Source organism: Podarcis filfolensis (genome assembly GCF_964270895.1).
Source record: "Podarcis filfolensis genome assembly, chromosome: 1".
Lineage (NCBI taxonomy): Eukaryota > Metazoa > Chordata > Lepidosauria > Squamata > Lacertidae > Podarcis > Podarcis filfolensis.
Window position 1 is genome coordinate 19,334,030 of NC_139604.1, and position 17,225 is coordinate 19,351,254.

Consider the following 17,225-nt stretch of genomic DNA (forward strand, 5'->3'; position numbering starts at 1 on the left):
TGCCTTATAAATCTGGCCCGCGGACAGTCCAGGAATCAGCATGTTTTTACATGAGAAGAATGTGTGCTTTTATTTAAAATGCATCTCTGGGTTATTTGTGGGGCCTGCCTGGTGTTTTTATATGAGTAGAATGTGTACAGTGGTACCTCAGGTTACATACGCTTCAGGTTACATACGCTTCAGGTTACAGACTCCTCTAACCCAGAAATAGTGCTTCAGGTTAAGAACTTTGCTTCAGGATGAGAACAGAAATCGTGCTCCGGCGGTGCGGAGGCAGCAGGAGGCCCCATTAGCTAAAGTGGTGCTTCAGGTTAAGTACAGTTTCAGGTTAAGAACGGACCTCCGGAACGAATTAAGTACTTAACCTGAGGTACCACTGTACTTTTATTTAAAATGCATGTCTGGGTTATCTGTGGGGCATAGGAATTCATTCATTTTTTTCCTCCAAAATATAGTGCGGCCCCCCACAAGTTGGCCTCCTGCTGAAAAAGTTTGCTGACCCCCGATTCTAGTCCAATTCCCTGCAATGCAGGAATCTTTTGTCCAACATAGAACTCAAATCCATGACCCCGAGATTTAAGAGTCTCATGCTGTACCGACCGAGCTATCCAGCTGTGGGAGATCCCTGCTATTATCCCTGCCTTTCAGGTGACGGGGGTGAAGGTTGAGAGACAGTGGTTTGCCTCAGACATCTCATTCGTTCTCTGGTAGCTTTATGGATGAAGTGAGGTTTCAGCTGGGAGCGGATAAGCCCATTGGTCAAACCGTTAGCCATTACTATAAGAGCACATCAATTCTCTACGCTGATAGGCATTCAGAGCCTTATGCCTTCACTCAGGGGTGTTCCTAGGGGGTGGCCAGGTTGGCCCCTGCCGAGGGTACAGACCCAGAGGGGTGCAAACATTGTAAAGAAAGGCAGAGAGAGCTGGCAATTGCCAAGGGCAAAAGGCGTGATGGGGCGGTGGGGGGCAATACAGCTCCTTGCCAAGGGCACATGGGAATCTGGGTACACCTCTGCATTCACCCTCTTTGCTGTGACATAGTGTGCTGGTCCCGAGGGTTAACCGTGTGGTGAGGTCCGAGTCCAGTCCGAGGTCGAGGGTGCAGTAGGGAGACAGTCTGTCAAAGCTGAAGCTGGGTCCAAGGCAGGGAGTTGGGTGAGGTCAGGAGCTCCGGCAGAGAAGCAGGACAGGGTGCAGGCAGGAACAGGCTACCAACAACGTTGCTCCCGCAACTTGGGACTGGGGCTGGCTGGCTTTTATCTGCCTCAAGGCATAGGGCAGCCCCGATCCACAGGTGACTCGCCTCTCCTAGCCTGGAGGCGAGCACTCCTCCTGCGGGAACTTAGTTCCCTCCGCCTCTCTGCCCTGAGCCTCTGCAGCTCAGGAGAGGCTGGAGGGTTACCTGACCCAGAGGCAACCTCCTCCTCCCCTGACGGGGCTGAGAGTGGAGCACCTCCAGGCAATGGGCCCTCCATCACCTCAGGGGCCAGAGCAGACTCAGCTGGTGCCTGCACCTGAGGATCCAGCACAGGTGAGGACCCTTCAGGCTCAAGCCCCAGCCCCGGCTCAGCTGGTTCTGGAGGCGGGGACTCCTGTGCAGGCTGGGATTCCTCAGGTTCAGCCTCCGAGTCCGAATCCCAGGCCATCACACATAGGAATGTGTGTGGGTTTTTTATTTTAAAAAAACTTACTTCATTTCCTTAAGACCTTCACACCTGCAGTTTGCAAAACTCCCTTTGTCACACACCCCTGCTCCAGGGCGTGTCAACCTAGCATTGGAGGGTGGTGGTGGAATTTGGCTTCTGGGGAGCTACTTAGGTCATACTCCTAAGCACAGTGTTTATTTGTGAATTTTGTAATCCTATCCTTCAGCTGTATGCAAGCATCAGGGGAGCAGAACAAAATAGAAGTTGGCTGATATTTTAAAAGGCCTGGGGAAATGAATCTTGCTATGATAAAGACTTAGTAAGTTACCAAGCAAGATTCTCCAGAGATGGCCCTGCAGTCCAGAGGATCTTCTGAATGGTCACCACTGGCCGCCTAACATCAGAGGGTCAAAGGGCAGCACCCAGAGAAGGGCCTCTAACAAGGATATTAATGTATAGCCAGGAAGATTTGATTGATTGTTTAGGTGAAAGTCATTATGGTGACCACTGCAACATTTGTATGATACATCATTCGTTATTATTAGAAGTAGCAGTAGTAATAATAATAGTATTGGTATTATTATTAATTTGAATGGCTGTTTTTTTTTAAAAAAACCAACGTTTCCTTAACTATTTGCCTTTATAAATATAAACTATAATTTTACCGTTTTAATATATTTTAAGCAATAAATTAATCTGGGAACTTAGTTAAGGAAGGCTGGCTTACAGATGGAATGAATAAAGAACTAAATAAATGTGGGGAGGGGGAAAGAGTCACATTACGGTCCTTCAGGACCCCAAACATGGTCACAATTACCAAACATATTTTAGTAAATTACTACATACACTTAGGGTAAGCATGGAAGGGGCAATCCACCATCAGATGTCAGGTGGACTTCGTCTTTCATCATTGGTGAAGGAAGGAGTGAATTTCAGATACAATGAAGAGCAAGTTACAGATAGGTAGCCGTGTTGGTCTGCCATAGTCAAAACAAAACAAAAAATTTTCCTTCCAGTAGCACCTTAAAGACCAACTAAGTTAGTTCTTGGTATGAGCTTTCGTGTGCATGCACACTTCTTCAGATACACTGAAACAGAAGTTGCCAGATCCTTCTATATAGGGAGAAGGTGGGGAGGGGTATTACTCAGAAGGGTGGTGGGAATGGGTGATTGGCAGATAGCTGTGATGAGCCTGTTGACGACTCTTAACGACTGCAATAGGTCTTACAGGAAAAAGCAAGGGGTGAGAAGGTGAAAAATGGCTTTGTCATGTATAATGAGATAAGAATCCAATGTCTTTGTTCAGACCAGGTCTCTCCATGGTTTTAAGTTTGGTAATGAGTTGCAATTCAGCAGCTCCTCTTTCCTGACAGAGGGAGGGAGAGAGATGTGGGTGGGTGTCTGTCTGTCTGGTGGTAGATATTTTCAGAACCAAGTAAGCAAGAGCAAGAGATGGATTTGATGCCACTTGTAGGACTTGAACTGTGATGAAAGGCAGGAGTCCCCCATGATGCCTGAGGAGAGGGTGATGGTGGGGGAAAACCTGCTTCTTCTCCACCTGACTAGAGAAGAAATCTGTGTATGGCGATGGAAGATGGACAAGCCTGGCTAAGTGGTGGTTTATTTCAGGCGAAGGTGGTTTTGCTTTTGTTTATGAGGCAGGGCAGAGGGAGGCTTGCAGTCGCTGCTTTGCTTTGATCCATGATGAATGTTACACCATCCTGTTGACAAATTAGGTTGCCATTCCATACACCCATACTTGGAACTATGTTCCACTGGAATTGGTAGGAGTCATTTTCAAATACAGTGGTACCTCGGGTTAAGTACTTAATTCGTTCCGGAGGTCCGTTCTTAACCTGAAACTGTTCTTAACCTGAAGCACCACTTTAGCTAATGGGACCTCCTGCTGCTGCCGCGCCGCTGGAGCACGATTTCTGTTCTCACCCTTAAGCAAAGTTCTTAACCTGAAGCACTATTTCTGGGTTAGCGGAGTCTGTAACCTGAAGCGTCTGTAACCTGAAGCGTATGTAACCTGAGGTACCACTGTAAACATGCACGGGACCAGGTTTTAAGCGTTGCAAGCTTACTCTGAAAAGTAGCTATCATGATGTTACTGTTTCTTAAAAAATAAGCACATTTGCCTTCACAATGGGTCTTTCCAGTTTTCCCCTTTCATTTTTGCTTGCACAAAACCATGCTCATCCTATGTCTGTTTAGAATAAGCCTCGTGCTATCCAGTCCGTTCTGTATACAGTGGTACCTTGGGTTAAGAACTTAATTCGTTCTGGAGGTCCGTTCTTCACCTGAAACTGTTCTTAACCTGAGGTACCACTTTAGCTAATGGGGCCTCCCGCTGCCGCCGCACGATTTCTATTCTCATCCTGAAGCAAAGTTCTTAACCCGAGGTACTATTTCTGGGTTAGCACAGTCTGTAACCTGAAGCGTCTGTAACCCGAGGTACCACTGTAGTTGGTGAACCATGTTAAGTTGCGTTGTTCCTCTACCAAACAAAGTTCCTTGTGGACTATAGTCTGGTGTACAGAGAAAACTATAGCTTTAAAGGGAGGGAGGGAGAAAGAGACAGCTGGTGATTGCAAGACAGTGTTCCAGAATTAAATGCTGCATAATTACTACTACTACTACTACTAATAATAATAATAATAATAAGCCATGTGTTATTTTCATAAAATCATCGAATTGTAGAATGGGAAGGGACCTCACAGGTCATCTAGTCCAATCCTCTGCAATGCAGGATCTAAGATAAGCTTTTGTGGAAAGGCTTTCTCTGCTGAAAGGCTGAAGTACTCAGAGTTCCTACTTGCTCTCTCTGCCTTATGTGGTGCTGAGAATGGGACCTGGCAATAGGAACATCTCTCTGACCACTGTAGCCTTTCTGCAGAGGAGAAAATGGTCACGCTGCCTGGCTTTAATGACCCTTCTGGCTCAGAGGAAGACATGGAAGGGGAAGAGCCATCACTTGGGGGGCCCTCACCCCCATTCCATAGGGACCACTCCAACAGTGAAGGAACCAGTGACTGAATTGAGCAGTGGTCCTTGATGAATGTACGGCAATGTATGGCCAACAGCAAGTTCAGACCAGTCATCCTTCGGAAGGCCTCTTGTTGGTGAAAACAGCACCTTTCCTTGGCTGAGTTCCAGCCAGTACCTGCCTCAGTGACCTGTCCAAGGTACTGAAAGGCCAGTTATGATTCTGCATAGCCAACCTTGACTTGATTATTGGTCTAAATGTGACTCTGCCTTTTTCCTGTAAGTGCCACAACTTCAACCCAACTTCCCTTGGAAGTCCCAAACAAAGCTAAGACAGGTCAGAAGTCCTTAATATGTGTCTCCTAGCTTTGGGAAGTTGGCAGGGCAAGCCAATATAGGTTTACTCAGAAGTAAGTACCACTGAAATAGGGACTTCAAGGCCAAGGGGAGGAAGAATCTTCATCTCTCTTTTGGGACCTAGAGAACACTTCAGCAGTTTGATGGACAATGTCATTTACCTTTAACTTTCCAATTATTCTTAATTTCTAGAGCCATGTTCAAGATTCACTGGGAATATGTGGTACTTTCTTTCTTTCTTTCTTTCTTTCTTTCTTTCTTTCTTTCTTTCTTTTTTAATGAAGATGGATATGGAAGTCATTTTTATTGTAAAGTAATTGTAGCCCTGACACACACTAACAAAATCTCAAGCTTAGCCATATTTCAGTGTCAGTGTGGTAAAAAAATGGCTAGCAATTATCTGCTGGATATTAGAATGGAATTTGGGGAGGGGGGGTGAACCTGGAAAAAAAAATCCCCGCTTGAAAGTAACACACAAGTGCCACTGATCTTGGAATGGGTGAAAGGGGGCGGCTCTGGGACATTGCTTTATTAAATTTCAATAAGTTATTCAAAGTTATTAATTAAATAAAGTTTATTTAACTTAAATAACTTAAATAAAGTTATTAAAATAAGTTATTTAAACAATTATCAACTAGTTGAAAGGTTAGATACAAACTTAACAAAATTTATGAAGAGCCTACAATCAACCAGCAGTCCTAAGGTAATTATATTTGACGGTAGACACAGTCAACATATTGCCCTCCAGAAGTTTTGAAGACTCCAGCTCCCATTAGCTCTAGCCAACACGGCCAATGGTCCGTAGTCATGGGATTTGTAGTACAGCAACATTTGGAAAACATCATGCAGGCTGCTCCTGACTTGGCCTGTTCCTGATGACAGGACCTAAGGTGGGGAAAATACTTGAAATTCACAATCTATTGCCTGCAACCAGCTGGTCATTTGTATTGGCTGCCGAACACTGAGTACCTATTGCAGTTTGCTCAGAACCAAGCTCTGCACCTGAGTGGCACATAACCCCAAGTGGCTGGGAGCTGGCATGCACAGGAAGTGAGTGGATTTATGCCGACCTCTCCAACTCCTGCACCTAGTTGCTCACAATAACACCTATTACGTTTATTGAGACTTAAGACTATTGAAGCAGAGGGGAGGAGGGATTTGCTTATAATACTACAGTGGTACCTCAGGTTACAGAGGCTTCAGGTTACAGACTCCGCTAACCCAGAAATAGTACCTTGGGTTAAGAACTTTACCTCAGGATGAGAACAGAAATCGCGCGGCGCCAGCGGGAGGCCCCATTAGCTAAAGTGGTACCTCAGGTTAAGAACAGTTTACGGTTAAGAACGGACCTCCAAAATGAATTAAGTTCTTAACCCGAGGTACCACTGTAATCATCTTCATTTTGTCCTTTTTATATTATTATTATTATTATTATTATTATTATTATTATCTCTCCTTCCAGGCACACACAGACACACACACACACAGAGAGAGAGAGAGAGAGAGAGAGAGAGAGAGAGAGAGAGAGAGAGGAGAGACTGCTTTGTGTAACATCTAGCTTGAAAATGAGTTCTGGGGAACTTGAAAGCTAACTCACTGTTTTGTGACATTATGTTTGGTGCTAATAAAGGTATCACCCAACTGTGGATTTTGCGGGGTTCACACACAGACAGACATACTGTTCACCAGCCAGCACAGCAACCTTTGCTTTCTTTGTCCTTTCTGTTTCTGTAGGTATTATTACATTGCTTTCAAAGCACATGAAACTCCTCTGCCCAGCAAAGAAAGCTGTGTTGCTATTCTGCAGAAAGCCAAGCTGGAGAAATGGGCTCTCGGGAAAACAAAGGTAGGATAAGTTCTATTCCGATTTGTTTAGAGCAAAAGGTACATTCAATATGGCAGCCTTGTAACACACCTGCTTGTAAAGGGGATGGGAGAAGGAATCTGCTTATCTTTTCTGTGTTTGAAAGTTGACTGTCCTTCTCACAACAGATTCCCACAGATTGTGAACTTGTTTTCTTCCCAGACAGCAGCACTGCTTTTGCAGAGAAGGGATGTCCACACACACAACACACACTTTCTCAGACATACATATGCACACAGATGACATTGTGGCCCCTCACTGTTCTTTGGAGATGCGCCAACCTTGAGGAATGCTGCCTCCTGCTCCTTTTGCTATAAGATTTGGGGAAACAAGGGACCTTCTGGGGCAGTAGCTTTTGCAATCAAGGATGCTCCACTGGCAAAGCAAAATAGGACCAATGCTTAAAATAGTATGTGGTGCTCCTGTTATGTTCTCAGCAGAGCTTAATGGTGCAACTTAAGGGCTGATTCAACAGGGACGCAGGTGGCGCTGTGGGTTAAACCACAGAGCCTAGGACTTGCCGATCAGAAGGTCGGCGGTTCGAATCCCCGCAACAGGGTGAACTCCCGTTGTTCAGTCCCTGCTCCTGCCCACCTAGCAGTTCGAAAGCACGTCAAAGTGCAAGTAGATAAATAGGTACTGCTCCAGCGGGAAGGTAAACGGCGTTTCCGTGCGCTGCTCTGGCTTGCCAGAAGCAGCTTAGTCATGCTGGCCACATGACCCGGAAGCTGTACACCAGCTCCCTCGGCCAGCAAAGCGAGATGAGCGCCGCAACCCCGGAGTTGGTTACGACTGGACCTAATGGTCAGGGGTCCCTTTACCTTTTACTAACTGTAGAAAGAAACACTGAGGGAAGATTAGGTTGCCTTTCTTTCTACACCTCAACCCCCCACCCACATTTCAAGTAACTCACCACAGGTATTGTTGCTTTACTCCCAAAAGTAATAAGGAGTGCTGCCAAGGAGTGTGGTGGAGTCTCCTTCTTTGGAGGTCTTTAAGCAGAGGCTTGACAACCATATGTCAGGAATGCTCTGATGGTGTTTCCTGCTTGGCAGGGGGTTGGACTCGATGGCCCTTGTGGTCTCTTCCAACTCTATGATTCTATGATTCTAAGGTTTGGGGGTACTCACAGGTCAGTTGGGTGAGGGATTTGTCATTCTCCCAGTTATGCCACCAGGAGAGTGAGAAATGAGCTCAGTAAAAAGAAGCTGTTTTTCATGGTGGGTGGGTGGAGGAGAACCTGTTTGCTGTAGGGACGGATGGACCTATCCATTTCGATCTCTCATTCTCTCATTTTGCCAATCATAAATTCGATTAACAAATTGCTGCTTAAATGTGGGAGGTTTTTTTTAAGCCTCATGAAGCACCAGGATTTTAGTGTGCATTTCTCCTAATAAACACATGTTTGTATGCAGTTTTTCCTGTCGTACACATATCTCCATACAACATGCATTATTTTCACTAATATACACATTTCTGCCCAGCACTTTAACATATGCATTTTTGTACACATCGATTGGCCATGCTGCAAAATTTAAAGGAGTTTGAACGATGGCTGTGTTTTGGTTCTCGTATCGTTTTACAAAGTGTGAATTTGGTACGTTTGCCTTTAAATGCAAACTTAATCCGTTTCCTTTCCCATCCCATGCTTGCCAGAACCCAGCCTAGAAAATAATAACAGCCATCACCATAAAGAAATGCTATACTACACATTCATTTACGAGCAATGTGGCAATGTACTTGACAATGCAACAGCCAGCATCACTGTTCCTTTTGCTATCACCCTCCAGAGTCCAGAACTCCCTCGTTAATTATTTTCTCGTACTTAGGTGTCACATCACGTTTGACCTTGTTGGTTTCATTGCAGGTTTTCTTGAAGTATTACCACGTTGAACAACTGAACTTGTTTCTGCGTGAAGTTATAGGGAGGGTGGTGACTATGCAGGCTTATACGAAAGGATGGCTTGGAGCTAGGAGGTACAAGAAACTCAAAGAGAAAAGAACAAACAGTGCCATTGCCATTCAGTCAGGTAAATGTTCCCGAGTTCCCCTATATCATAGATGATCCCAGAGTTTCAAGCTGTTAAATTGCACACAAATTGCCTATTCGTTTTCTTAATAGCTGGATGTTAAACCCCAAATAACATGTGGTGGGTTCTTCCTCTCCAGTTAACTGATGCCAGCATTACGCAGATTCATTGCTAACTTATCAACTTTGTAATCGCTAATGTCTTTGCTTAAACACATTTATAGGCTTTGCCTGTAAACAAAAGAAGAGCAGTGCTGTTAATTGTCTCTTCTGGGCTATGAAGCACACAAGAGAAATGAAGGGCTGCCTGGTGTGATGTTGATTTTTTAAAGGAAAGAATACGCACATCTACATTCCAAATGATTGCTGTGTCTGCTGGGCCTGTTTCTGGAATGCTGTATATTCCTTCAGTTTGAATGCAGAACCTGTTTGGTCTAGAGGCTATGTTAGACTTCTTAAGATGCTCAGCATAGGAGGGATTTGTTTCAGGACACAAAAGAATCCCCAACAAGCTGTCTGCCGTTTCTGCATTTTTTCAGTGGCCTACTGAATGCTCTGCATATATTATAGAATCATAGAGTTGGCAGGGACCACAAGGCTCATCCGGTCCAATCAGTGGCGTAGCGTGGGTTGTCAGCGCCCGGGGCCACACAGAGGGAAACATACAGAGTACGCATCTGCATTCAGCTGCCCAATGGCATCTGCATCACCTGGGAGATCACAGCCACAGAGATAAGAGTCATTCCATTGCTTGGAGAGGTCACTTCTTGGTTCTTATTGAGAAGCCGTTTTCAGTGGAGCCCAACGACGGAAACACTCAGCTGGATTGAGGCAGCACCAGGTGCTGAAATTTTGCACCCCTAACAATTTTGCGCCCGAGGCAACCGCCCCTGTGCCCCACCCCCGCTAGGCCACTGAGCCCAGCCTCCTGCAACCCAGGACTCTTTTGCCCAACCCACAACCCTGAGATTAAGGATCTCATGAATGAGCTATCCAGGATGGGATAACTCCATATACCCTGCCCTTGGAAATGTTACCTTTCCGATGTTTTTAAAGGCTACAGTCAACAAGAAGGATAGTCTCTCAGCACATGAAAGAGACCTCACAGAGGAATTTTATCATTTGTATTTGACACTGGGGGGAGATGTTAGAGCTGTATGCTGTGTTTTTGCCTGTTGATGAGCAGTGCAAGGCCGAAAGCAGCTTCTGATCTCGCAGGTGCCTTCCCTCAGAGCCAAGAAAAGCAAGAACATTGTTGCTTATAGGCCTCTGCCTCCAGGGTTGTCTCCTTTCACGTTGAGAGAGAGTGCTTTGCTGGGTTGAAAGCAAGCGTGAGTCACTTGTGAGTCGAGGACCCTCCACCCGCATAGGATTATAGTAAGACACAAAGACACATTATTTTAGGTTAATGGGCAAAATTAGGCCACAACTTTTATTGGTTACAGCATGTGAGTAGTATTGGCTTAGGCATTGGATGAAACAGCAATACAAGACTCCACCCCGCACAGCCAGGAGTCATATTGGGGAAGAAGAAGAGTTTGAATTTGATATCCCGCTTTAAAACTACCCAAAGGAGTCTCAAAGCGGCTCACAATCTCCTTTCCCTTCCTCCCCCACAACAAACACTCTGTGAGGTGAGTGGGGCTGAGAGACTTCAGAGAAGTGTGGCTGGCCCAAGGTCACCCAGCAGCTGCATGTGGAGGAGCGGGGAAGCGAACCCGGTTCACCAGATTACGAATCTACCACTCCTAACCACTACACCACACTCGCTCCCAACCAATTAAACAACCAATGGGAGGAGCTTGTTGATGCAAATACAACTGGAAGCTTCCCCATGACATCACCGGGGGTCGTGCCATGGCCCTAGCCACCAGCGGGGCATCGGACAGGATCCACGACCGCCGGATTCCTTTAACGGAATACCCAAAAGAGGAGGGGTAGATGATGGCCCATACCCAATCCTCCAACACAGCACACATATTCCAATGCCTAACTGCTAATACCAGAAAGTTGTGGCGAATTGCTACGAGGTAGGTGGAAAAACCAAGAGGCTGGTGCCAATTTGTCAAATGGATTTTAAAAAGTTCTACCAGGCCCCTTGGGCAGCCAAGGCAACCAACCAAAGTCCATAGCAAGGTCAGTATGCAAAAGAAGCTGACCTAAGAGAAAGGGAGGGCGGGAGATCCGAAGAAAGAAGGAACTGAATGGGAGCTGAGCGCTGCTGCGGCTGTTTAAACGTGGCTAGCCCTGCCCACCAGCTGGCCCTATTGGTCGGTTGGAGGCTGCTCCTGCTCACAACCCCTCCCCTCTGGGAGGAGGAGAGGCCTTCTAACCTGATGCGGGGAAGGGTTTGGTGAGACTTGTGGGCCATCTGTTACTCAGCCCTGCCTCTCCCTCTCTCTGCCCTGTCCATTTTTTTGCTAAGACGGGAGGAAAGGTTTCTATTTAAACAGGAACACAGTGGCATCCCATAGTCCGCAGCTGATGGTGCTCCTAAATGCTTTCCATTACGTCAGCTGCACAGCTGACCTCCAGTGCAGGCAGACAGATGTTACTGCAGATTGCAGCCTAGTTCAGAGCTGGAAATATATTAGAGAGCATCTTGTGCTGGCACAGACATGAGGGGTGTCATTGGTCTGTTGTGTGCGTCATCACATCAAGATGTAACGGGTGCGCTTCTTGTATTAAAACGGCTTGTTCTGTGTAGGAACCTGGGGGCTAAAAGGTTGCCACTACTCTGACCTTTAAAAAACAATGGTTCACCCTTAGTTGCTAAAGCGCTGGGCACCATGTTTTGAATTTGCATATATTCAAACAACTCAACCCATGCAAACAAGCGTTCGGCCACTGTTGTTCTTCCCACTGGGGGAGGTGGCAAACGTAATCAAAGAGCCCACGCTGTGACACAAAGGCTGAAGGAACTGTTTGAAGCCATAGGGAGCTGCTTAAACCTACTTCACTCATGAGCCCAGCATTCAACAGGCCACTTCACCGGGAGAGCGCTTTGGTGGGGTGAGGAAGAAGGCTGAGGGCAGAAGGGATCAAAACGGTGGCCCGTTTTTCTGACTCTGCGGCAGCCTTTCCTTTAAAGCGAACCTAATTCACAACACATGGCTTTGTATTTTTAGCCTGGAGAGGATATGATGCACGCAGGAAGTTCAAGGATATAAAGAACAGAAGAACTGATGCTGCTATTCATATTCAAGCAGGTAATTAAAACAATATTTTCACAGCTGACACCTATTTTACTGCGGGTAACTTCCCATGTCAGTGTTTGTGTCTGGCAGAAATCAAGCGCAGCCAAAACAAAAGGAACTTAAACGCGCTTCTCCTGGCTGCTGGCTTCCCTGTGCCTGAAGTTCAAATTCAGCATTCAGGCACCTGGTGGAGAAGCTGGCTCTGACCAGGGTCCACAAGACTCAACTCATAATACAGCAGCCCTATTGTCAGTCCTACAGGCATCCCAGCGTTCTGTATTATATTATTGCTACCCTTTGGGGGGGGGACCCTTGGTATGGTTTTTTTTAAAAAAACTTTTCTTCACAAAAAGCAAACAAGGTGGTAAGGTGCTCATTATCCAATGGGGCAATACAGTGGTACCTCGGGTTACAGACGCTTCAGGTTACATACACTTCAGGTTACAGACTCTGCTAACCCAGAAATAGTACCTCGGGTTAAGAACTTTGCTTCAGGATGAGAACAGAAATTGTGCGGTCCCATTAGCTAAAGTGGTGCTTCAGGTTAAGAACAGTTTCAGGTTAAGAACGGACCTCCAGAACGAATTATGGTACCTACACTGTACATCTTTAGAGTAGGCAGATTCATACCATTTTTTATAAGAAGTAGTCAAGGTGCATTCAGTTAGGAACTCTGAAATAAATGGGAAAAGCCTTGGCATGTTCTAGACTAGAGGCAAGTGTACAGAACTTCCCCACCTGCCTCCTCCTCACAGCACACACACACACACACACACACACACGCGCACACACACCCCGCCACCAGTTTTTTTGGAGGCAAAAAATAAAAATAAAAATGGTTAACACAAAGGTTATTTGTTTGTTTATTATTGTGGGCCAAGTCGTGGTGCCACCACACCCGCACCCCCATTCAGTGGCTAAGTGTAAGATGTGATTAATAAACTCAAGCAGACCATGATCTGGGTTAGAAATGGCCACAACTTCATTGATATAGGTTGATTTTTGGACTTCCGGGTTAGCGCAATCGCTGAATGGCGGATTTCTCCCGGAGCTCCGGGAGAGATCTGCTTCGCGGGTTCGGGTCTTGTTGCTCACGGCGGAGCAAGGACCCTTAAAAGTCACAGGCGCGTAGCCTGTGAACCGGAGACTCGGCGGGCACCTTTGCCCCCCTCCCGACGTCGTGAAATAGCCTTTTTAAAGGCTACAGATCAGCCGAGGGTGCGGGGAGCGGTGCTGAGAGTCGCTCACACCCAGCCTGCGAAGCGAAGCCGCGTCGCCAACAGCGGAGAGCGCTGACTTCTTCCGAAGATTTTGGATTAAAAAAGAGCAACTTTCCGTGAGTAGGATTGAGTTTGCATCATAAATTGGACGTTAAAATTTACGAATTCGGGCACCGAGACGGATAAGTACTAAAAAGGAAGTCTGCTTACCGTCCTGCAGCAAGATTAAAGCGGAAGACAGTGAAGCTGTAACTTTTGACAGGAGCTTTTTACGAGCTAAGAAACCCAACACCAAGTAAAGAACTCCCCCCCAAAAGGCAGGGGAGGGGGGGAAGAAGACTTTAAAGGGATTTCCTGCCTAAATTAAAGGAGATTGAACTGATTACCGCTGTTTATCTACCTGGGGGTCGGACTGCCAAAAAGAGGAAAGACACCGACTAAGGACGGCTGTTACAAATAAGGTTAAAAAGTAACTGATATATAAACTTTGGTTACTCTCAACTTGAAACATCGTATTTGGTTACATAGTAAGTCATTTGCAGGACATTTTCAATTTGGATCTTTTACAAAGTAAGGGACTTGGAGGGCTTTTGCTTTTTGGAAGTGTGGGAACAATTTAAAGTTCAGAAACTGATTTTGCGCCCTCTAGAGGATTTGGTTGTTTCAGCAACTAAGTGGAAGTTAAAACCTGAGAACTCTTTATTGTTGACAGCTTAAGAGTGTGGGAATGACCTTGAATGAAAGACTTTGTTATGGCAGATGGTAAACAGAGAGAAGATTCACAAGAAACAACTCTGAGATCTGGTAGACAATACAAAGTGGACTCTTCTTTGCAAAGAAGGGCCTCTGTATCAGGGGCCTTAGGAACTGCAGCTGCGACAAAGGCAAGAGTGAAAACAATGTCTTCAGAAGATGCGTTTACAAAGGCCTTGGGAAAAATAAGTGACTCTTTAGAGGAATTAAAGAAGCAAGGTGCGGAAACAAATAAGAAAATTGAAGAAATCTCTGGGAAAATTGATCTGAATACAAAAAGTATAACTGACCTTGGAAATAAAGTGAACTCTAATGCAGAAGCAATTGGGAAACTATTGGAAGACTCATCTACAACGCGAAAGATAGCTGAAGAAGCGAAGGAAATTGCTACGGCTGTGGAAGGGAAACTTCCACCGGTGTACAGGAAACTGGATGAGTATGAACTGACACTCTCGATGCAGGATATGCAACGTAAGGAGAAAAACCTAAGGATTAGACTTGTGCCGGAAAAAGAAGGAGACAACTTGGTGGATTATTTGACAAAAGAGTTTTCTGACTTTTGGAAGCAAGATTTGAAAGAAGAAGAATTTAAAATAGAGAGCGCATTCAGGTTGGGAACAAGGCAGAAGAAGAATAGACCCAGAGATTGCTTGATAACTCTAAGATCCAAAGAAGAGAGGGATAAAATATTGAACCTGCATTATCAAACAACCCTTCGGATTGAGGATTTTTATATTGAGATTTTTAAAGACATCCCTAAAAGCATCTTGGATGCAAGAGGCCCTTACAAGGATTTGGTGACACTACTGAAGAGGAACTACATACTATTCAGGTGGGAGTTTCCCCAAGGCTTGTCTTTTAAGTACAAAGGAAAGAAAAGAAGAATAAAAACAGTGAGTGATAAAGACAAGTTCTTGGGAGAACACGAGGAAGACCTACAGAAAGAGACCCATCCAGGAGAAGGACATCCTTCAAGATTAGATAAAGACACAGAACCATCGACAAAGGACGAACAACAATTGGGAGCTGTAGGAGGAATTAAATAACCCCATCATGGCTTTGCAACTTCTAACTTGGAATTGTAATGGTTTAAATAACCCTCGAAAAAGAAAAAATATATTTCATGCTTTAAAGAAAGATAATTTGGACTTGATTTGTTTACAAGAGACCCATGTGACAAGAGCACATAGAAAATTGCTAATAAACAAGAGACTGGGACAAGAATTTATATCTTCAGACAAAGTAAAAAAGAGAGGAGTGGTGATCTACGTAAAGGAAAATTTGCAGCCGAAACAAATCTTTAAAGATGACCAAGGAAGATATTTGGCAATTGAAATTCAATTTCAAGGAGAAAAATTTTTGATAGTTGGGATATATGCACCAAATGAAGGGAAAACAGAATTTTTTAAGAAGTTGCATGAGACTTTAACGGACTATATGGACTATAAATTGATTATGATGGGAGACATGAATGGAGTAGTTTCAACAAATATGGACAAAGCACAAAGACAGGTAGTCACAAAAGATGGAAGACTACCAAAAACCTTTTTTGAAATGACTGACAATATGGATTTGATTGACATTTGGAGAACAAAACACCCATTAGAGAGAGAGGGAACCTTCTTTTCTGAAGCCAAAATGACATGGACTAGGATTGACCAAATTTGGGTGACTAGCGGTGTGGCGTCGAATATAAAGAAAGTGGAAATCTGCCCAAAAACTCTCTCCGACCATAATGCAGTAAAGATGGTGATGAAGCAAACAACAACTGGCTCTTTTAGATGGAGAATGAATGACACTCTATTTAGAGACGAGGAGATCTGTAAAAAGGCCCAAAGAACTTTGAAAGATTATTTTGAAATTAACCTAAGGTCTAAAGTAGAAAAAAGAATAGTATGGGACGCAAGCAAAGCCGTGATGAGAGGGTTTTTGATACAACAAAATACATTAAAAAGAAGAAAGCAAAATGAGAGGAAAGAGAAAATCTTGGATAAGATAAAAGAAGGGGAAAGGAAATTAAGATTGAAGCCAAAGTCGCAAGAGATTCTAAGAGAAATCAAATTGCACCAAACACAATATACGGAACTGATGAATCAAGAAATAGAATGGAAAATTAAACAAATGAGACAAAAGACTTTTGAATCTGCAGATAAATGTGGCAAGTTATTGGCTTGGCAAATAAAGAAGAGACAAAAACTCAACACGGTAATAAACTTAGAAGTGGATGGAAAGAACATATGTAACCCAGTGGAAATTAGGAATTGTTTCCAGAGCTACTTTAGACAATTGTATACACAAGGGCCGCAGAATGAAACAGATATACAACAATTCCTCGAGAAAAATGGGCTGAAAAAGATTTCGCAGGAAAGCAAGACAATTTTGAATCAGGAGATATCAACACAGGAAATAGAAGATGCCATTCAAAACATGACGTTGGGCAAATCACCTGGACCAGATGGACTGACTTCCAAATATTACAAAGTCTTGAAGGAAGGGCTTATACAACCTTTGAAGGAAGTCTGCAACGAGATTATGAAGGGGAAAAGGGCACCCGATACGTGGAGAGAGGCTTACATTACACTTATACCAAAGACAGAGACTGAAAAGACCCAACTTAAGAACTACCGACCCATCTCCTTACTAAATGTGGATTACAAAATCTTTGCTGATATTTTAGCAAAGAGACTGAAAAGAGTTTTGATGGAGGAGATTCATGGGGACCAAGCGGGCTTTCTCCCGAAAAGGCATTTGTCGGACAATGTAAGGAATATAATTGACATTTTGGAGAAGTTGGAAGTGAATATAAACACTAAGGCTGTTTTGATATTTGTGGATGCCGAGAAAGCCTTTGACAACATTTCTTGGAGTTTTATGTTGAAGAACCTCCGGGGGATGGGGGTAGGCCAAGGGTTTGAAAATGGTATAGGTGCAATATACTCTGAACAGAAAGCAAAATTAATTGTAAATAATGTGGTAACAGAAGAGTTCAAGATTGAAAAAGGGACACGACAGGGGTGCCCTATTTCCCCCTTACTTTTTATATCGGTCCTGGAGGTTTTGCTTAATATGATCAGGAGGGACCAGTTGGTTAAAGGGATTCAGGTCGGAGTTAAACAATACAAATTGAGAGCATTTGCAGATGACCTGGTACTTACATTACAGGAGCCAG

General features: G+C 44.5%; 1 protein-coding gene across 1 annotated transcript in view; it reads left to right on the forward strand.

Moving 5' to 3' along the window:
* Nucleotides 1–17,225, forward strand: part of MYO3B (myosin IIIB) — a 299,815-nt gene that overhangs the window by 187,311 nt on the left and 95,279 nt on the right. Inside the window, exons 28-30 of the mRNA XM_083626396.1 lie at nt 6,728–6,839; nt 8,725–8,887; nt 12,015–12,095. Of these exons, the coding sequence (XP_083482522.1) occupies nt 6,728–6,839; nt 8,725–8,887; nt 12,015–12,095 (356 nt within the window). The remainder of the gene's footprint in view (nt 1–6,727; nt 6,840–8,724; nt 8,888–12,014; nt 12,096–17,225) is intronic.